This window comes from Hibiscus syriacus, unplaced genomic scaffold (assembly GCF_006381635.1).
Source record: "Hibiscus syriacus cultivar Baekdansim isolate YM2019G1 unplaced genomic scaffold, ASM638163v2 tig00110548_pilon, whole genome shotgun sequence".
NCBI classification, from domain to species: domain Eukaryota; kingdom Viridiplantae; phylum Streptophyta; class Magnoliopsida; order Malvales; family Malvaceae; genus Hibiscus; species Hibiscus syriacus.
In genome coordinates, this window is record NW_024062775.1 from 1,667,482 (window position 1) to 1,689,031 (window position 21,550).

The following is a 21,550-nucleotide window of genomic DNA, read 5'->3' on the forward strand; positions in this document are numbered from 1 at the left end:
TACTCTTTGCTGGTTGTAGTCTAACCCCATAATTTTAAGTAATGTACTTTCCATATGAAACAGGTGGATCGGAAGGAGCAATTAAGTATGGTAGATCCAAGTTTCCTTCGGGGTGAATTTCAGTTTTCAACACCTTCAGTGGATTGGCTGGAAACATTGAATGAACATGAGCATCAGATTCCTGCATTGGCATTCCCACCCAACAATAATGAGAAGCTTGCTTTGGTGCCCAAGAATGCTATAAGCACTGAAGCTTATGTGGACTTAGAGGATCCAAGTGAAGCAACTGCCCTTATTCCACGAGGAATGGGCTCAGGGAAAATTCTTCCTACTGAAAATCCAAAAGAGATGATTGCACGTTGGGAAATAGATAAACTGGATTTGAAAACTGTGGTAAAAGATGCTTTACTCTCTGGACGCCTCCCTTTAGCTGTTCTTCAACTGCATCTTCATCGTTCTAGCGAATTCACCTCTGATGAAGAGCCTCATGATACCTTCAATGAAGTTAGTGACATTGGAAGAGATATTGCTTATGACCTATTTTTGAAGGTTAAGTATTCAAGGTTAAGTACTTGAAAGTGGATTTTTCCATATATCTTCAGTATATTGACTGTACATGAACGACAGGGTGAAACTGAGCTTGCTATAGCAACATTACAAAGGCTTGGAGAGGACGTTGAAATCTGCCTCAAGCAGTTGTTATTTGGCACAGTGAGGAAAACACTCCGTGTACAAATTGCTGAGGAGATGAAGAGATACGGTTACCTGGGATCAGTTGAGTGGAAAGTATTGGAGAGAATATCACTTATCGAGGTATGTGAACATTTACTGTTACTTGCCTTATATTTCTGTTAAACCATGTGTAAATGCAATTGAATTTATACCCTTTCCATTTCTGTGGAGTTGAACTTTTTTTCTGTCTCTCTTGGCAGCGGATTTATCCTAGCTGTAGTTTTTGGAAAACGTTTCATGGCCATATGAAGGAATGCATGCACGTGTCGTCAACCTTAAACTCACCAGAGGGAATTCATTTGTGCCTTTTGGACTTCTTCAACAATTTAAAAATTGAATGCGGTGAGATTGACGGAGTCGTTTTAGGTGCATGGGCAAATGTTAATGAAAATTCATCTGATAATGTGCTTGAACAAGATGATGTTCGTGCTGGATACTGGGTTGCTGCTGCTGTGTGGTCCACAGCTTGGGATCAGAGAACCTTTGATCGTGTAAGCAACTTTTTCTTGGCTTGCAGCATGTTTATTTTGAAAATATTATGAATTGCATTGAAATGTAATGGAAGGAAATGAAATTTTCATAGTAAGACATGTTCAATGGTCTCTATTGTTTATAATTCTTGTCTTTATTTCTTTTCATCCCATTGACTGGATATGATAAAAAAGATGGGTGTTAAAAATCCTTTTTTTTTATATAAGCACGTTTGAACCCACATCCTTGTGGATGTCGCAACAGCAACTTGCCAACTGAGTTAAGGCTCGGTCTGCTGGAGTTAAAATCCTTTTTAAATGGCTAACTATATTTGTTAAAATCCAAGGTTCTTCCCCTTGTTCCAGCCAATTCACTTAGAATGGAAAAGGCTTTCAATGTGTCTGATATGCTATGATACGATAAAAGGGCAAGCACCTTGAACTTAAATTGAAAATGATATTTTTCTGTGTGAAATTGGCATCTACAGTTTGGGCTTTAATTACTTTAAAAGAAGTGCATCATATTTGCAATTATTTTTGTGGGATAAATCTTTGAAGCTGAAACATACAATATATTTGAAGGTTGGTTTTTGTATTGCATGCAAATTCATGTTTGCTTTAACACACTTATTGGTGGAAGACGTCAAGATGTCTTTGTTTAAACTTCTGCTTTTCAGATTGTATTGGATCAGCCTTTTGTAATGGGTGTTCATGTGTCATGGGAGTCACAATTGGAATATCACATTTACCATAATGACTGGGAGGAAGTCTTCAAACTCTTGGACCTTATTCCTACATCTGTTTTATCAAATGGAAGCCTCCAAATAGCTTTGGATGATTTCCAGCCTGCCTCAACAATTGAGTGCAGCGGATTTCCTGACTTTGGGAATTATATGTACTCTGTTGAAGAACTAGATGCTGTATGTATGGATGTTCCAGATGTTAAGATTTTTAGGTTGTCTTCCATTTTTATGTGTTCTACGTGGTTAAGGATTTTGATAGAGCAGGAGCTTGTAAAGAAATTGATATTTTTGAAAGAATACTGGGAGGGCACTGCAGAGGTAGCATCTCTTCTTGCACGATCAGGCTTCATCATGAAGAGATTTAAGATTTCATTTGAAGACAATTCCACTGGGAGATCATGGGATCCAGATTTCTCAAGCAGGAATGAAATATTTCGTGCAGATACTGTGCAAGCTTTGGATAAATTATTTATTCGTTACTGTGCACAAAATAACTTGTCAAATCTTCTGGACCTTTACCTTGATCATCACAAGTTGGTTGTTGATGACGAGTCACTTTTTTCATTACAGGAAGCTGCTGTAAGTATCATAAAATGTCCAGTGCTTGTTAATGTTTTTTTTGGGTAGTTTTAATCCCTTTTGATTGATAGAAATTTAATAACCATCCTTAAGTATTTTGTTGGGTTTGATAACTGGACTTGTCTTTGCTCAAGATGATTACCTCTCATTTTATAGTATTTTATGAACTTCATCAATGTGAAATATCATGTTTATATGTGGATTATCATAAAGCTTTCTTACATAGTCGGCTTGTTTACTAATGTCTCTACTAGATTGTTCTGTTCTCTGTGTGAAACTAATTTTATATGTTCTTACATGTCCTCTCCTGTCTGATGCATCTGTTCAGGGAGATTGTCATTGGGCAAGATGGTTGCTTTTGTCAAGGTTTAAGGGTCATGAATATGATGCATCTTTTGAAAATGCTCGCTCAATAATGTCTCGTAATTTGATTCATGATGGAAGCCTCCATGGTCACGAAGTAGATGAAATAATTCATACTATTGATGATATCGCAGAGGGGGGTGGAGAGATGGCAGCATTAGCAACTCTAATGTATGCTTCTGCTCCAATCCCAAATTGCTTAATTAGTGGAAGTGTTAATAGGCATAACAGCTCCACAGCACAATGCACATTAGAAAATCTGAGACCTACTTTGCAGCACTATCCTACATTATGGCGCACACTTGTTTCTGGATGTTTTGGACAAGATACATCTTTTGGTTTCTTGCGTACCGGTGCAAAAAATGGTTACTATTTAACCTTTCCTTTGCTTCTTTTTTCATACCCATTAAAAAATATGTAGTATTTTAGGCATAATTTTTTTTTGCTTTTGGTTTGGGAGTGTAGCTTTAGCAGAATACCTAAATTGGCGTGACAACATTTTCTTCTCTACTGGACGTGATACATCACTACTACAGATGCTGCCTTTCTGGTTCCCTAAAGCTGTACGGCGATTGATCCAGCTTTATGTGCAGGTCTCTTTTATTTTCTCTTTAATTTTTCCTTTTAATCAAATATAGGATGGTGGGTACTGGGTTACTAGGTAAGCTGTGTTCCTCTGGCTTTATCATGCTTGTATTAATGTTATTTTATGTTAGCTTTGACAGATTTGAGTTCCCTCTTATGTCAAATTTCATCCATTCCCTTTAGGCATTTACTTTCTCCATGTCATTTACTTTGCACAATATTGCAGGGTCCCCTTGGATGGCAATCATTTTCAGGTTTGCCTACTGGAGAATCTTTGTTGGATAGAGACATTGATTTTTACATAAATGCTGATGAACAAGCTGAGATTAATGCTATCTCCTGGGAAGAAACTATACAAAAGCATGTTGAGGAGGAACTTTATCACTCTTCACTCAAGGTTTATCTTTATTCACCCAAGATAATATCAAAATGGCTGGTAAAAGTGTGGGATAATTTATTTACTTGATATATTTTCCCTATTGCCTGCATTACATTAAGGATGATGTATTGCTATCTGCAATGTTTAAAAAATCGGACTAGAGACCAAACTGGTGAGACAGTCTATTTCTGGTTGAACATATCGATTTCTTTGAATAAATATTAAATATTTAATAAAAATGTTTATCTGAATAAAGGGTATTACTTTGATATAAAATCAAGGGGTTAAAGGTTCAATTGTCATCAATACAATAAATATTTCATGAAGAAATTTTTTTACCAGTCACCAGTATTTGCAACTTCAGGGTTTTACACGGTTCAACTGGTTTTTGTTGGTTTGACAAACTCCCAGTTTAATGATATAATACTGGTCCCGGTAGACCAGTGATTCCTGGTTCAACTGGCATCTGGTCTAGTTTTTTCTAACACTTGACTAGATATCTGGGTCAGAGTTTCATGTGTATTGTGAAAGGATGGTGTACTTCGAAATCTGAGTTAAAATTTCAAGCGTGTTTTAGAAACAAATTGAAGTTCTTGCTTGATACACTAGCCTGATAATTAAGAGGAATATTGGACTCATTTTCCTATGTTTGAAAGGGTCCCGTTGTTTTGAGTTTCTATGCTTGTTGTCCTTCCTTTTGGTTGTCTTCTGATTAACTAAATAAAGCTTGAGGTACATGGTCATCCTCGTACATTTTGGATGTATAGTCATTCAGCATTTATTTTATTAAATAAATCTGATTTCATCGTGGTCGTTTTTTCTTTTTCCCTTCAGTTTTTCTGGTATTCTAACTCTTTAATGAGGCCAAATAGTTAAATCATTTTCAACTTTTGGTAATTGTGTTTTCTTCTTTCTGCTTGTTTGTATAAAAGAGTAGTTAACTTCTGTAAACTAACTGCATTATTATATCGTCTAGCATTTTTCTTTCTGCTTTGTTTATTTGGCTCTGATGTTTATTTAGGTTAATGCTGCTGTTACTAAAGCATTTGCTTCCGTGAGATTTTGAGAAAAGTGAAAAGAGAAAAGATTCTCTTGATCGAATTATTTTTCAAAATAGAAAACACAACCTGTTAAAATAGGTTGTGAGTTGCAAGTTAGAGTCTAGGTTTCTCTTCTTCCTAAACTCTTATCCCTAAATACTTATCTTGTCTCCTAAGAAGATAATGACTAATCATAAAATACAAATAAATTTATAAATAACAATAGACTTCTAAGATAATAAAGACTCCTAATCTCGGCTACTTTCTACAGCTTCAATTGATTTGTTTTTGGAATTATTTATTTCATTTAACTGTAACCAGTTTTAACCCAGTAGTTCTATTTTTCTTTTCTTCTCGCTTTAGGAAACTGGACTTGGGCTTGAACATCATTTGCATCGTGGACGTGCGCTTGCGGCTTTTAATTATCTTCTTATTTCAAGAGTTGAAAAGTTGAAAATGGAAGGGAGATCCAATGCTTCTGGACAAACAAATGTTCAATCTGATGTCCAGACTCTTCTTGCACCTATATCTGAGAAGGAAGAGTGTTTTCTTTCATCTGTAAGGGCTTTCTTTCATGTTCTTTAGATTAAAGTATATTTATGATTGAAATGAATGGAATTGACTAGAATGAAAATCCATTAAAGGGTGCGAGCTTATTTTAATTTCTTATGCTACTACAGAATTACCAAGGCATTGTTTTATATGATTTTACGTAATGCTCATTGCTCTTGAATTTTCAGGTCATGCCCTTTGCTATTACCCATTTTGAAGACAATGTGTTGGTGGCATCATGTTCGTTTCTTTTAGAGCTTTGTGGCTTATCAGCCAGCATGGTCCAAGTAGATGTAGCTTCATTGAGACGGATATCTTTCTTTTACAAATCCATTCAACATAAAGAGAATTCTAGGCAACTTTCTTCTAAGGGTTCAGCATTTCATGCTGCAACACATGATGATAGTATTATGGAGTCTCTAGCTCAAGCATTGGCTGATGAATGTATGCATGGGGATAACTCTAAGCAAAGGGGATCTCTTATTTCAGTTTCTAGTAAACAGCATTCTCGAGCTCTTATGCTTGTCCTACAGCATTTAGAGAAGGCTAGTCTTACACAATTAGTGGAGGGAAAAACATGTGGATTTTGGCTGTTAACCGGTAACGGTGATGGCACTGAATTGAGATCTCAACAAAAAGCTGCTAGTCAGTATTGGAGCTTGGTAACTCTCTTCTGTCAGATACATCAGCTGCCATTGAGTACAAAATATCTTGCTGTATTAGCAAGAGATAATGACTGGGTATGCTTCAATACTTATCCATTTCAGAATGAAATTTTTTAGAGAAAATGACCGCAATGACCGAAAATGCCTTATAATATACTATTTTAACCAACTTTTTTTGGATTTGCCAAAATGACCAACAAAATCGCAACGCGAACTCTAATTTTTCAACTCAGTTTCCAAATTCGCAACGCGAATATCCAGATTCGCAACGCGATTGTAAGATTCGCAACGCGATTTTGAAAAATGTGTTGCGATAGTTAAAATGTGTTGCGAGAGTTTGAAAAACGTGTTGTTGCGATAGTGAAAAAGTGTTGTGATAGTGAAAAATCCAAAATAAGTTTACATTTTAACTATTCCAAATTCACGTGGAGTTTGAAACAATAAAGAATGTGTTGCGATAGTATAAAAGATTCCCAAGCCATTTGTAAGATCTTAGTTTGAAACAATAAAGAATGTGTTGCGATAGTGTAAAAGATTCCCAAGTGTTTGCAATGCTCAATCCCACATAGTATTGGAGACACTATTGGGAATGAGTATTTAAGGCTTGGATTTCCCACTTCCTTGTTGAGTGGAAGAGAACAAGGGGGACTCTCGCGCACCGCCGCCGCCGTCCCGTCCCGTCCCGTGGTCGTGGTAATACGTGTCTTCGACACGTCCGCTCGGATACTATCTTTTTAGAGAAAATTCTTAAGAAACAAATGCAATACCACCAGTCGTTGCGAACTTGGACTATCGCAACGAATTTGGAAAATCGTAACGCGAACTTCGACTATCGCAACAAATTTGGACTAACGTAAATTTGGAAAATCGCATTGCGATTTTGTATTATCGCATTGCGATAGTCAGAATCGCGTTGCGATAGTTAGAATCGCGTTGCGATAGTCAGAATCGCGTTGCGATTTTGTATTATCGCGTTGCGATAGTCAGAATCGCGTTGCGATCGTTGCGATTTTGTTTATCGCGTTGCGATAGTCAGAATCGCGTTGTGATTTACATATTCGCATTGCGATTTTCTAAAATCGCAATGCGATAGTCAAAATTGCGTTGCGAATCTGGAAACTGATTTGCGATACTGGAGATCGCGTTGCGATTTAGAGATCGTGTTGCGGTTTAGAGATCGCATTGCGATTTTGTTGGTCATTTTGGCAAATCGAAAAAAAGTTGGTCAAAATCGTATATTATAAGGCATTTTCGGTCACTGAGGTTATTTTCTCAATTTTTTATGTGATTCCAAACTTATGGTTTCCCTGTCTTCTTAAAGGTTGGATTTTTGTGCGAAGCTCAGATTGGAGGATACTCATTTGACACAGTGTTCCAAGTTGTAAGCTCGCTGTTTCTGAACTTTTTCTTTTAAATATATGTTATCTTTGTAAGTTTAATGCTTGATTCTGTTCTATTATGTTTTTAAAAATAGTTTTGAAAATTTGTCAGGCATCGAAGGATTTCAGCGATCCCCGTCTTAAGATTCACATACTAACAGTTTTGAAAAGCATGCAATCAAAGAAAATGGCTAGCTCACAATCAGACCTGGATAAGAAGAGTGAAAGTCCCTTCCCAGAGGAAAATGTATATATACCCATAGAACTCTTTAGAGTTTTAGCAGATTGCGAGAAGCAGAAAACCCCTGGCGAGGCATTATTGCTAAAAGCAAAAGACTTCTCCTGGTCTATTTTGGCCATGATTGCATCATGCTTTCCAGATGTGTCTCCACTGTCATGCTTAACAGTTTGGCTGGAAATAACTGCAGCCAGGTTATTACAACTAAATATGAATTAAACTTCTATGGTTTTTCACTTTGCTATGTCACTTCACTCTCCAATATCAATCTACTAGTTCAGTAACCTTTCTCGGATTTTGTATTTCTTTGTGAATATATCCTTTTTTTTATAGATGAGTCTTAAATCTGATTGAATATGGTCATACAGGGAAACTAAATTCATCAAGGTGAATGACATAGCTAGCCAGATAGCAGATAATGTTGCAGCAGCTGTAGAAGCTACCAATTCCTTGTCATGTGGCAGCAGATCACTTTCATTTCATTACAATAGGCGGAATACAAAACGAAGGAGGCTTTTGGAATCTTTATGTAGGACTCCCTTTCCTGGGGCATCTGATAGTTCAACTAGAATATTTTCTGCCGTGGGCAGTACTGCTGGAGAAGAGAAAAAGGTTGAACTCGGTGAACAGATTATCGTTTCAAGTGATTTTAATGAAGGTCCAGCTTCCCTGGCCAAGATGGTTGCTGTTCTTTGTGAACAGCGCTTGTTTCTGCCTTTACTAAGAGCATTTGAATTGTTCCTCCCCTCTTGTTCTTTCTTGCCATTTATCCGGGCTCTTCAGGTTTGTTAGGACTGAATTCTTGCTTTATTATTTATATTTGATACTTCTTTAAGCAGGAGAGGATTGTCATCTATGTAGTAGAAGCCTTGTGAGCCAGTTATCACCATTTGGTGGTACATGCATCATTTTATCCTGAATCATCAAACATGGGGCTGCATTTTCTGTGTCTGCCGCTTCAATTTGTTGTTTTGATGCCAAACATGCACTTTGTGCATAGCATAAAGTAATTGAAAAGTGAAATTTGAAGGGCTTCAAAAAAAAAAAATTGAAGTGATGAAAGATGCCCCCACATATACGATAATTATTCAGGCTAACATTTCCTCTTCTTAATTGAATATATTATTGTAAATTAACATGTTTGTTTGAGCACCATAAGACACTCCTTGAATATAATTTATTCTTAGACTTGAACCTAATATTTGTTTAGATTATAATAACTGTGGATGTAAAGTGAAAGACGTGGATGGTGTATCCATGTAAAAAAAATGAAGAAAGTAGAGGCAGACAAAAAATCACATAGATTGAAGCAATGGCAATGTTTGGCATATTTGGATTTTTTGGAGGATGTTCTATAAGACAGAAGGGCCGGGAGAAAACGGGCTCCATGTTCATGTTTAGGGAACAATAGTTTAGGGATGAAGTCTCAATTGAATTGAGTTGTCTGTTAAGCAGTGATCATAACTGATTATTTGATGATTTTGGGAACAAATTAGTAAAGATATTTTTCAAATAGAATGCTCTGATTTTCTGTGCTCAGAACTTATATGTTTCTTTTCCTTTGTGCAACTTGGTGCATTTATGTGCTTCAACTTTTGCACAGTTGTACTTATAGTTTTGTAATATTAATAATTTTATTATGGGTTTGAGTTTGAAACAAGTTTGAGGATTGAATCGGTCATGTTGTATAAAATCTAATCTATTCTCCCTGCACTATCCCCCTTGTTTTATCTTTTTCTTCAGGCGTTTTCACAAATGCGTCTGTCTGAAGCTTCAGCACATCTTGCTTCCTTTTCTGCTAGAATCAAGGAAGAACCAAGTCATTTACAGACAAATAATGGAAGAGAAGGGCAGATTGGAATCTCATGGATTAGTTCCGCTGCTATAAAAGCTGCTGATGCTACAATTTCAACTTGTCCATCTCCTTATGAAAAAAGGTGCTTACTGCAACTTCTTGCTGCTGCTGACTTTGGAGACGGAGGCTCTGCGACTGCTCACTATCGACAACTTTATTGGAAAATTAATCTAGCAGAGCCTTCTTTGCGTAAAAATGATGATCTGCACCTTGGGAATGAAACTCTTGATGATGCTTCCCTCCTAACAGCACTGGAAGAGAACAGGCAGTGGGAGCAAGCACGCAACTGGGCGAGGCAGTTGGAGGCTAGTGGTGGACCTTGGAAATCTACTTTTCACCAAGTCACCGAAACTCAGGTGCACTTTGAACTATACCTTTCTTGAATTGCAATTTAATTTTCTGTCTTTTAACTCGTGGATTAGACATTTGAATTAGGTTTCATACTATAACTTGTCAGAAAACAACTAATATGGGTTAAGCAGTGTCACATTCACACACTTGCATGTGGAGAAATTTTAGGGATTTTCTATGTTTCCCACTTGCATGTTTTATATGGAATTAGAATCAATTATGTTTATGTTCAAAGTAGAGTAATTCTCAGTAAAACTTATATATTTTCTGTAGGATTAGTTACATATTTATACACAATCTGTAATCTTAACTTAGGAAATTCTAGGAAACTAACTAATTTTAGAGAAAGATACAATCGCTTAAAGTTTGGGATTATAAATACTAAAAAGATATTCACAAAATCCTATCTAATTACATAATATTTCTGATTTAGGAATCTATTTTCTGACACTCCTCAGCTGGGAATGGATGTCCTCCATCTTCAGCTTGCTTGCTAACTTCTGAAAATACTTCTCAGGTAGTCCTTTGGTATGTATATCTGCAACTTGATCTCCATTGGACACATAGGGAGTATCCGCTGTCAAGTTTTTCCTTTATGAAATGTCTATCCACTTCAACATGTTTTGTCATGTCATGTTGAATTGGATTATGAGCAATATTGATTGATGATTTATTATCACAGTACAACTTCATTGGTCCTTCTCATTTGATCTTTAAATCCTCCAAAATAATCTTAAGCCACAACAATTCACAAATCTCAAGTGCCATTGCTCTAAACTCAGCTTCTGCACTGGATCTAGTCACCACATTCTGCTTTTTGCTTTTACATGTCACTAAATTTCCTCTAAGAAAGGTGCAGTATCCTGAAGTTGATCTTCTATCAACCATGGACCCAGCATAGTCTGCATCAGTATAGGCTTCCAAAGTCAAAATTTCTCCCTTTTAAAATATAATTCCTCTGCCTGGTGTGCCCTTCAAATACTATAGGATTTGAGTCACTGCTCTTAGGTGTGATTCTTTAGGATTGTGCATAAATTGGCTCACAACTCCATCCACATAAGCAATCTCAGGTCTGGTGTGTGATAAGTAAATCAGTCTTCCCATAAGTCTCTGATAGCTTCTATCAATTGCTGCATCTTCTAGTGTATCCCCAAGTTTGTGATTAACTTCTATTGGCATTTCTGCTGGTCTCCATTCTAGTTTGCCAGTTTCTGTCAACAAGTCTAGGGTGTATTTCTGTTGGGACATGAAGATCCCTTGCTTTGAATGTGCCACTTCAATACCAAGGAAGTATTTTAGTCTTCCAAGTTCTTCGACTTCAAATTCTTTTACCAAAATTTTCTTTAAATCGTCAATTTCTTTCAAATCATCCCCTGTAACTATGATATCTACATAAACCAATAAAGCAGTAGCTCCCCTTGAAGAAGAATGTTTCACAAATAAAGTATGATTACCTTGACTTTGTTTGTAGCGCAGCCTTGGCATCACTTTGGTAAATCTTCCAAACCAGGCTCTCGGGGACTGCTTTAGCCTGTACAGAGCCTTCTTTAATTTGTACACTACTTGCCCAGCACTTGGACCAAATCCAGGTGGGATGTCCATGTAGACTTCCTCCTCAAGATCCCAATGCAAAAACGCATTCTTAATGTCATACTGCTGTAATTTCCATCCTTCATTGGCAGCTAATGACAATAAAGTTCTCACAGTGTTATCTTTGCAACAGGAGCAAATGTCTCAAGGTAGTCTATCCCATAAGTTTGAGAGTACCCTTTAGCCACTAACCTTGCTTTGTACCTCTCTAAAGAGTCGTCTGATTTGTGCTTTACTGTAAACACCCATCTACACCCCACTGTTTTCTTCCCTTCTGGCAGTTCCACCAAGTCCCATGTTTTGTTCTTCTCAAGTGCTTCCATCTCAGCTTGCATGGCATTCTTTCAATTCTCATTTTCTAATGCCTCAGACACATTTTTAGGAATGGCAATGGTATTTAGGCTTAATAAGGAAGGCATTGTGGTTGTGAGATAAGTTCTTGTAGGACACCAATAGGTAAAAAGGGTTTTTTGTGGTGCAAGTTATTTCCTTTTCTAATTGTGTGATAAAAAACAGAATCAGATTTTTTAGTGGCATTTGGATCAGAGATAGATTCGGTAGTTACCTCAGTTTGTATAGGAGAGGAAGGAGATGATTGAACCTGCACCGGTGCCTTCTTCCTCGAATAGACCAACAAAGTATGAGTAGTGTCCTGAGTTTGTTGCTGAGGGGTGTTAGGATCATATGTAAGGTGGTAGGCTAGTCAAAAACAGGCTGTTGGACAGGCTGGTAGACATAAATAGGCTATTGGGCTGGTGCAGGAAAGTCAATGAGAGGCTGAAGTAGGAAATAATCCCTGTCCTTATCTTCTCTGAATTAAATCTCCCCCCGAAGATAAGGGCGAGTAAAATAGCTTTCCTTTTCTGCAGAAGTAACATCAGCAAAAAATTCCCCAAACTTATCATTCTTAATGCAATGATTGACAACTCCTTTCCACACCCAAGAAGCTTGCGAGAATTGAAGATTATTAAAAGCCAAGGATTTATTGTTTAAGTTGTATCTGCTGCAAATCTTCTTCCACCATGACTTCTCAACACCAAATTTTCAAGTCCATTTCCCAAGCAGTGCTTAGTTTAATAAATTAAGGTTAGCTATTCCCAAGCCACCACTCCCTTTTGATAGACAAAGGGTTGACCATTTAACCCAATGAACGCGGTTCCTCTCTAATCCACCCCCAAATAATCCTCGCCATTATGGAGTTCAATTTTCTATACAAAAAGATGGCATCCTAAATATTGACAGGAAATAGATAGACAATGCTGCCTGTTAAAACTGATTTCAGTCGCGCCAAATCTTTCCGCAAGGGATAGAGAAGCAACCTTCCAACCGGCAACCTTATCATAGAATTTCTGGAGTAGCCTCAGGGTTGCTGGTTTCACTGACTTTCGCCATATTCCTCTTGAGTTAACACTACACACTCGAGGAAGGGAATTAAGAACACTATGAGGCTATTAAAAAGAATAAAAAAGGCCCCAGAAATGAGCTAAAAAAGTTCTGATACCATGTTGAAATGGACTGAATTTTTGTATATTTCTTCATAGAAACATTACACTAATATATACAAGAAGACTTATCTTAGGAAACTTCTAAACTAGGCAATTAACTAATTCTAGGGAAAGAACTAATCCCTTGAAGTTAGGGATTTCGGATACTAGGATATTTACAGAATCTTCTAATTAATATCAAACAATCCTCCTAATTTTAGGAAGTTTCTTTCTGACACTCTTGAACTTCTAAATATCAACTCTCTTTGCCTTTTAGTCTGAATCCATGGTAGCTGAATGGAAAGAATTCCTTTGGGATGTCCCTGAAGAGAGAGTTGCTTTATGGGGTCACTGTCAGACTTTATTCATCAGATATTCCTATCCTGCTTTACAGGTATTCTTCGTTCATACATGTGAAAGATACCTCCCGAATTCTTGTTTCTTGGCTGCATGCTCATTTATTCTTGATGTGATTTTGCTGCTATATGGCTTGCAGGCAGGATTGTTTTTCCTTAAGCATGCAGAAGCAGTGGAGAAAGATCTTCCAGCTAGAGAGCTTCATGAAATGTTGTTGCTTTCTCTTCAATGGTTAAGTGGGATGATAACCAAGTCCAACCCGTAAGCGATTTGCCCAATTTGAATTGCTTCTTTTCATCTAAATATTAAGGTTTCGTCTATAACTTCTTTACGACATTTATCAGAGTTTATCCTTTACATCTTCTGCGAGAAATTGAGACTAGAGTATGGCTTTTAGCCGTAGAATCTGAAGCTCAAGGGAAAAGTGAAGGGGAGATCAGTTTAACAGGTTCTAGCCAGAATCCTCTGACAAGGAACATTTCCAACATTATTGATCGAACTGCTAGCATAATAACTAAGATGGACAATCATATTAATTCAATGAAGAATGTAACTGTGGAGAAATATGATGCTAGGGAGCCACTCCAAAGAAACCAAGCATTAGACTCAAGCTCTTCTACTGTGACAATTAGGAGTTCAAAGACAAAACGAAGGGCCAAAGGCTATGCATCATCAAGAAGGCCAATGGTGGACCTAGTGGATAAAGGCTCTGAGCCTGAAGATGGTTCCAATCCTCCCAAACCTAGAAATGATCTCCAATTGCAAGATGAAAGCTTAAAAATTGAAATATCATTCTCTAAGTGGGAGGAGAGGATTGGGCCTGGAGAGCTAGAAAGGGCTGTTGTGTCCTTACTGGAGTTTGGACAGATATCGGCTGCCAAGCAACTCCAACAGAAGCTGTCACCAGGACAGATGCCTTCTGAATTCATACTCGTTGATGCTGCTTTGAAACTTGCTGCAATGTCCACTCCTACCAGCCAAATACCAATAGAAATGCTTGATGAGGAACTTTTTTCTGTTATTCAGTCATATAAACCAATCAACCAGCATCTCATATACCCACTGCAGGTACTTGTTGTATATGTAGTTTTTCTTATCTCTAATTTCATATCTGTAATAATTTATCTATGTTTTGAGTAGTTAAATTCAATCCAAGTTTTCCTTGTTTATGGGCTAAACATGGTTCTTCTGTTACATCCTATTTAGTTGTTGTTCTGATTTTCCTGACTGCTTCCTATATTTTGAACATAAAAGGTGTTGGAGACTTTAGCAACTGTTTTCACTGAAGGTAGTGGACGTGGATTATGCAAGAGAATAATAGCTGTAGTCAAAGCTTCAAATGTATTGGGTCTTTCATTTTCAGAGGCATTTGACAAACAAGCTATTGAATTACTACAGCTACTTTCTCTTAAAGCACAAGAGTCTTTTGAGGAAGCAAATCTCCTTGTGCGAACTCATGTAATGCCTGCTGCTAGTATCGCTCAAATTCTTGCAGAGTCCTTTCTAAAGGTGATTTCTAGATGTACTTTATATTCACTTGAGTGATGATGCTTATAAGAATGCTCATTGCCTTCGGTATATGGTGTTTCGTTGAGTGAGAAGCCTCTATGTTACTGTCTCAATCCAGATCTTTGCACTGCACCTGTCTGACAGTTTCAGGATAATTTTGTTTGTATATCCATATAACCCGTTGACCTAACATGTTCAATATCCTTTAGGGTCTGTTGGCTGCTCATCGTGGGGGATATATGGATTCTCAGAAAGAGGAAGGGCCAGCTCCTCTTTTGTGGAGATTTTCAGATTTCTTGAAGTGGGCTGAGCTGTGTCCTTCTGAACCTGAAGTTGGCCATGCATTAATGCGATTAGTGATTACCGGACAAGAAATACCGCTTGCCTGTGAGGTATTTTCTTGTTATAACAGTAGTAGAACATCATTTTATGGGGATAAAAGTATTAATCTTGTTAGGAATATGCAAATGTGTGTCATGTAGAAACTTAGGAATTTGTGGAACTATAACCAGAAGAGTATTGGTTTTTTGGTTTCCATCTTTCTTCTAAGAGGTCATATTTCAAAAACCGGTCCTTAACAGTTAATATTAGGCATGAGTCTTCCAAGTAATGACTGTTTTTCTGGCTGTAATATGATTAGTAATTCTCATTCTATCATATCTTTAATTGTATCACTTATGCAGTTATTGTGCTTTCTAATTGTTAATTCGGCAAAAGTCCAAGATTGTCAAGTCAAAATTTTCTGTTCTATTTCCTGCTTTAGAGGGTTTGTTTTTTATGCATGAGCATTTTTTTCACTGAAAATTTTAAGTTCTCAGGTTGAGCTTCTTATTCTTTCACACCATTTCTACAAATCATCAGAATGCCTTGATGGGGTTGATGTTCTTGTAGCCCTTGCTGCTACCAGGGTTGAAGCTTATGTTTCTGAGGGTGATTTTGCATGTTTGGCTCGCTTGATAACTGGAGTCGGAAACTTCTATGACCTTAATTTCATTCTTGGTATTCTCATAGAAAATGGTCAATTAGGTCTACTTCTTCAGAAGTATTCTGCTGCGGCAAACACAACTGCTGCCACTGTTGAGGCTGACAGAGGATTTCGAATGGCGGTTCTGACATCATTGAATCATTTTAACCCTTACGACCTTGATGCATTTGCTATGGTTAGTATGTGCACTTTTGGCTTCAATGCTATCTGTTTTATTTTAGGCAATCAATAAATATACTTCATTTAGGACTAATTGGTTAAGGTTTCTGTTGATTACAAAGGGTGCTGTGCCTCCCACGTTTTCTGCTCCAAAATATATATTTATATTTTAACGTATATTTAGGAATTGAATTTAAATAAGATCTCATTATTTATTTAATAAGATCATAATCTTTTGTGTTCTGACTTACCAACCTGAGCAGGTTGTTTGATCCTTGAATAGGTCCATTCAGGCTATCATATTTGATATAATCTAATAATGGCCACTCTACTGGCTCAGAATTAAGTTGATGGTCATTTTGTGTGTTCTGTCACTGGTTCCACTCATCAGTTTCCTTCTGCCATGCTTTTCTTATTTGCAGGTATATAATCACTTTGACATGAAGCATGAAACAGCATCTCTATTGGAGTCACGAGCGGAGCAAGCTTCCCTGCAATGGTTTGAATGCTATGATAGAGATCAGAATGAAGATCTCCTGGAATCGATGCGCTATTACATTGAAGCTGCTGAAGTTCACTCTTCAATTGATGCTGGCAACAAAACACGAAGGGCTTGTGCCCAAGCTTCCCTTGTCTCCCTTCAAATACGAATTCCAGATTCTAAGTGGCTCCACCTGTCTGAAACCAATGCTAGGCGAGCGCTAGTTGAGCAATCTCGATTCCTGGAGGCTCTAATTGTTGCAGAAGCCTACGGTCTTAATCAGCCGACAGAATGGGCCCTAGTCCTTTGGAATCAGATGCTCAATCCAGAACTGACAGAAATGTTTGTGGCTGAATTCGTGGCCGTGCTTCCTCTTCAACCATCTATGCTTATTGAACTGGCAAGATTCTACAGGGCTGAGGTAGCTGCCAGAGGTGATCAGTCCCAATTCTCAGTTTGGCTCACTGGTGGAGGGTTACCTGCAGAATGGGCCAAGTACCTTGGGAGATCATTTAGAAGCTTGTTGAAGAGGACTAGGGATCTGCTGCTACGGTTGCAGCTGGCAACTTCAGCGACTGGGTTTACCGATGTGGTGGATGCCTGCATGAGGGCCTTGGATCGGGTCCCTGACACTGCAGCACCACTTGTTTTAAGGAAAGGACACGGTGGGGCTTACCTCCCACTGATGTGAAACAAATTGTCGATACTCTTGAGAATATGATTTTGGCTAAGCCTGATGATTATTCTGATGGCTACGAGGAATGATGATTGATTGGATGGTCATACTCATTAATCCGACTGACGGTTTCGTGGTATTGCCGCTTACTATCATCGTCGAAGAACATGTGATATTGATTATAGTGGTAAGATATGAAAGTCATCAATTGGTTGCCGGAGCTCGATGACATGTCCTCCATACTATAATGATGATTGGACAATCTCAGAACCAGTAGGCAAAAAAACCAAAGAGAAGAAAAAGATAGGAAGAGTGTATTTTTTTAGTTTTAGACGAGGGGTTGCTTTGCAATCGTATTGTTGTATAATGCTTTTGTTTCATTTGTTTTTTTTTTCCTTTTCTCAAAAAAAAAAGAAGAAGGAATTTTCGTGTTTCGAATTAGCAACAATTTATAGCAGGTTCGAGATGCCATTGGCAACGGATGAATATTTAAGGGTCCATGTAGCCATTCCTGCAACACTAAGAGATGTATAGTTTGTTAATTCTTTTTTGAAATATTATAGTTTCATTTGCCAGCACCTTTGTTTTCCATTAAAATTTTATAATTATAACTCATTACTATAAATTCTAATTCTAATTTATTATAATTGTATATATTTTAATCATTAAGTTTTACTTAATATTAGTAGATAAGACCATCTTAAACCTATAAAACATACAAGAAAATAACAGACTTATCATATACAGCTAATTGAATTAAAAAACTATAAGCTTGAACACTTGATTGTTTTGATATTCCGGTTCTTTTAACCTTCGCCTTATTGGCATTGTTAATATCCAACGTAACTGAACAGTAGATTCCTGATCAGGTTTGGGGCACCTCTCCGCAAGCAGCCGTTTTGTGCTCTCGAGGACACCAAAAAAGATTGAACCACCGATACCGATCACAACACCCTCGGCTGAATGCCCTGCATACATACATGTATGTATTTAAATTATGCATGTATGCACGAACTTATCTCTGAAATGCTAATAGTTTCCAATACACGTGGATGTAGATTCCTCGGGAGAAACTCCTACCTTAAGAAGAGAAGAAGACCCTTCCTCCCTAATAACAGTTTGAACACAATCAAAGATCCCCTTATTCAGGTTTGCTGATCCCTATGAAACCCACAAGCCGGAAACTCAAATATAATTACCGTCGATAGTTATAAACCAGAAGGATATATAAATATCTTCAAGAAAAATAAAATACCTGAACCATTAACCTAGTTTTAATAACATCCAGGGGAGTTGTTATTGCTCCAGTTTATGCACCTACAACAAGATCAAATTAATCATGCAAGGCATTTGATTCAAGCATCAGAGTCTATGTTACTCGGAACGCAGAAGGATAGGTCAGATATGGTTGTGTCAAACATGAATTTATGCTCAGTTTTTATTCTAAAGTTTCAACATATATTTGGATAACCACTCTTGTGCCGGCATCCAAAAATGTATTGGAGATAGGTCTGAAATGGGTACTTTAGGAAAGAAGAGTTGCATAATATAAATCATGGTATTGGACTACTGGGTACATCACAAAGTTCTCATAATACCAGCAAATGCACCAATAATCGCATTCACAGGATCATTTAGATCTCTTCGAGCCTGCAGAATGGAAAGAAAACCACTAAATTTATGAAGAATGCAACATAACGTTTATCCCATCTGATGTGTATGTCCAAAGAAAACATTTTTATGTCAACAGAAAACCTGCATGCATGACAATAGCAGGACTTCTTTTCACTATAAATCCGTAGATAGCTAAATTTCCATTCAGCACATGTATGTATATAGATGTTTTTCTCTCTACTATTTCAATGGAAAACCAATTTCACAAGTTTTGTTCATGTAATTGGTCTGTCCTTTCTTTTTAATCAACTCAAATAAAAACAGTGTTCTTTGCCTATGAATCTATAGGTGAGCAAATTTATATAGCCAATAAACTTAAACAACCTCCGCTGGGCTTTCACTTGGAGTATTTATTGAATACCTTATAATGGAAGTTTTAATTTCTATATCATATTCCTTCTGATATCACTTTTGCTTAAATTTTATGGCAAGCTTTGTCTAAACATCCAACACAACATATATAACAACTGGCAGTTTATAGCTTATTGTACCAATGCCCTTAACCTTAAGCTTTGTTTATATAATCTATCATAGATGTGGACCAACTTAGACACAAAACCATACACAGAGGCTTTCAACAAATATGTATCTTCTAATGTATCTTGGGAGTTGTCTTTGCTGCATCTAATTTCTTAATTAACAAAAAAGGAACTTGTAATTTTAGACGCAGGGCGCACTAAAATACATCATATACAGTTTGTGTTTGAATACCATAGTTTGCAAGACAGAGAACAAGGGGCAAAGACAATCAAGTAATTAGAGTAACCAGCAAATCTATCAATTTAAAGCGCCATAGTAATCATAAATGGAAAAGGTCACGTACATAAGAGCTTACCTCTACCTTGTAACCAATTCTAAGTTGCTCGTAGATGCAAATTGAGTGGCATCAAATGGCACATCTCGTAATAAAAAAAGATCCGTAACCCTAAAACTTACAAACAAGGGTAAGGTAACGTAAAAAATAATTCACAACTCACAATAGTTAAGGATTTTTATTCATCAAATACCAGTAGTTAAGGATTTTCATTCATCAAATAACAACAGGATATTTTGCAAATTATGCAAAAACATTTCAGCCTACATAATTATTTTAAACCCTAAACCCTTTCCTAAGATGAAACTTTGAGAAATATTTTATCACCTCCTTGATATTTGATCCTTTTTGAATACTTTTTATCTTCTCTTTGAAAGTCTTTAATCTAATCTGACAATGCAGTCTCAACCTAAACTCTGTAACAAGCGTACCATCCTTCTTCATTGAAAATCAATTATCTAAAACTTTCAAAGCAAATAAGATCATTTGAATAAGTGCATCAACTATCACATTTGCCTTAATTTCCAAAATTGTAACACCGCAATTTAGGGGCTAAATTTAAGAAAATATAAATTGGTGGATTTAATTGGTATTTTGAAAGAAACGGTGGATTAAATTAAATAATTTCAAAGTTGGAAGACCGTTTTAAGAAGTGAATGAAGTTCAGTGGCTAAACTCATGGTTTACCCATATTTTATTTTGGGAGAATTATAACCCCCGCTTCCCCGTATGTTTTGCAGATTAACTTCCCAGTTTCCCTCTCCCTTCAACCCTCCTTCGATCTCCGATCTACTCGCCGTCCGACCTCTGATCGACAAGCCGAAACCACCATCGTGTTCGTTGTCAACCGAGGAACAAAACCCCTCAAACCTTTCGTCGTGAATCATCGCCGTTCGTCGTGAATTTCAGTCGGAAGTATCGTCGGTAATAACTCGGTTTTAGTTGGTTTTTCATCGATTCACGACGATCGGGTCATCCGTTTACGACACCTCCCGCACCATCGTGTTCCTTGTGCCGTTCCGAGTCCACCGGTGTCCTCCCTTTTCTCCGGCGGCGGCAGCACGTGTGAGGTGAAGCGGTCAAAGTTTCCGATTCAGTGAAATCGAGCTCTCCGCCGTTCAAAAAATTGAACCGTGCTTTGTAAGTATCTCGAAATCGCTTAAAATAATTTTTAGAAATTTTTCCGGGAATTTTTCGATATCAGGGCATTGTTCACGCGCCCCCACGCGCCGCCACTACGCGTGGGGAAGGAAAAATGACCGATTTTGGTGCATAGTTGACCGGTTTGACCGGTCATAACCCGACCCGACCCGACCCGACCCGTTGACCGTTGACCGGCGTTGACCACTGTTGACCAAAACTTTGATTGGCTTTGACCGGGCATTAAACGACCTTCGACTTTGACCAAGTATACCTATCCTGACATTTTTCGACGTTTCAAATCCAATTCCGCTGTCTGTTTTTCGAAATTCGAACCCGAAGGCCTCGAAATTGCCAGTCAAACCTGTTGACTTTGATTTTGACAGAAAATTCCAAATTTCCAAAAAGTCATATTTTATACTTTCGACGTCCTGAATCCGAATCCGAAGTCCATTTCGCCAAATTCGAACCCGGTAAGCTGTTTTTCACTGGTTTATCACCCGATTCGATCCGTTTATCGCAATTAAGCTCCGTTTCTGATATAATTTATGTTGATATGTATCTGAGAAATTATTGGAAGTTGAATTGAAGATCAAAGGCGTTCGAATGGGATTTTTATGGTCGATCAGTATTGCACGAAAATCGAGGTAATACTTTACTACCTCTTTATGCTTTATGGAACATGTTTATATTGATAAATGCATGAACAAGATAATGTTGGTCACTTTGGTGGAGTTGAATAATTTATAC

General features: G+C 37.5%; 1 protein-coding gene across 1 annotated transcript in view; it reads left to right on the top strand.

Annotated features, from left to right (window-relative positions):
- Positions 1-17,683, top strand: part of LOC120130459 — a 44,374-nt gene extending 26,691 nt beyond the window's left edge. Inside the window, exons 7-26 of the mRNA XM_039147689.1 lie at positions 64-549; positions 628-813; positions 933-1,223; positions 1,880-2,524; positions 2,853-3,252; positions 3,353-3,480; positions 3,699-3,869; positions 5,255-5,449; positions 5,632-6,183; positions 7,430-7,489; positions 7,600-7,919; positions 8,094-8,508; positions 9,469-9,936; positions 13,283-13,399; positions 13,502-13,623; positions 13,707-14,430; positions 14,617-14,871; positions 15,081-15,263; positions 15,690-16,031; positions 16,438-17,683. Coding sequence (XP_039003620.1) covers positions 64-549; positions 628-813; positions 933-1,223; positions 1,880-2,524; positions 2,853-3,252; positions 3,353-3,480; positions 3,699-3,869; positions 5,255-5,449; positions 5,632-6,183; positions 7,430-7,489; positions 7,600-7,919; positions 8,094-8,508; positions 9,469-9,936; positions 13,283-13,399; positions 13,502-13,623; positions 13,707-14,430; positions 14,617-14,871; positions 15,081-15,263; positions 15,690-16,031; positions 16,438-17,187 — 6,810 coding nt within the window. The 3' untranslated portion in view covers positions 17,188-17,683. The remainder of the gene's footprint in view (positions 1-63; positions 550-627; positions 814-932; positions 1,224-1,879; positions 2,525-2,852; positions 3,253-3,352; positions 3,481-3,698; positions 3,870-5,254; positions 5,450-5,631; positions 6,184-7,429; positions 7,490-7,599; positions 7,920-8,093; positions 8,509-9,468; positions 9,937-13,282; positions 13,400-13,501; positions 13,624-13,706; positions 14,431-14,616; positions 14,872-15,080; positions 15,264-15,689; positions 16,032-16,437) is intronic.
- Positions 17,684-21,550: the final 3,867 nt, after the last annotated feature.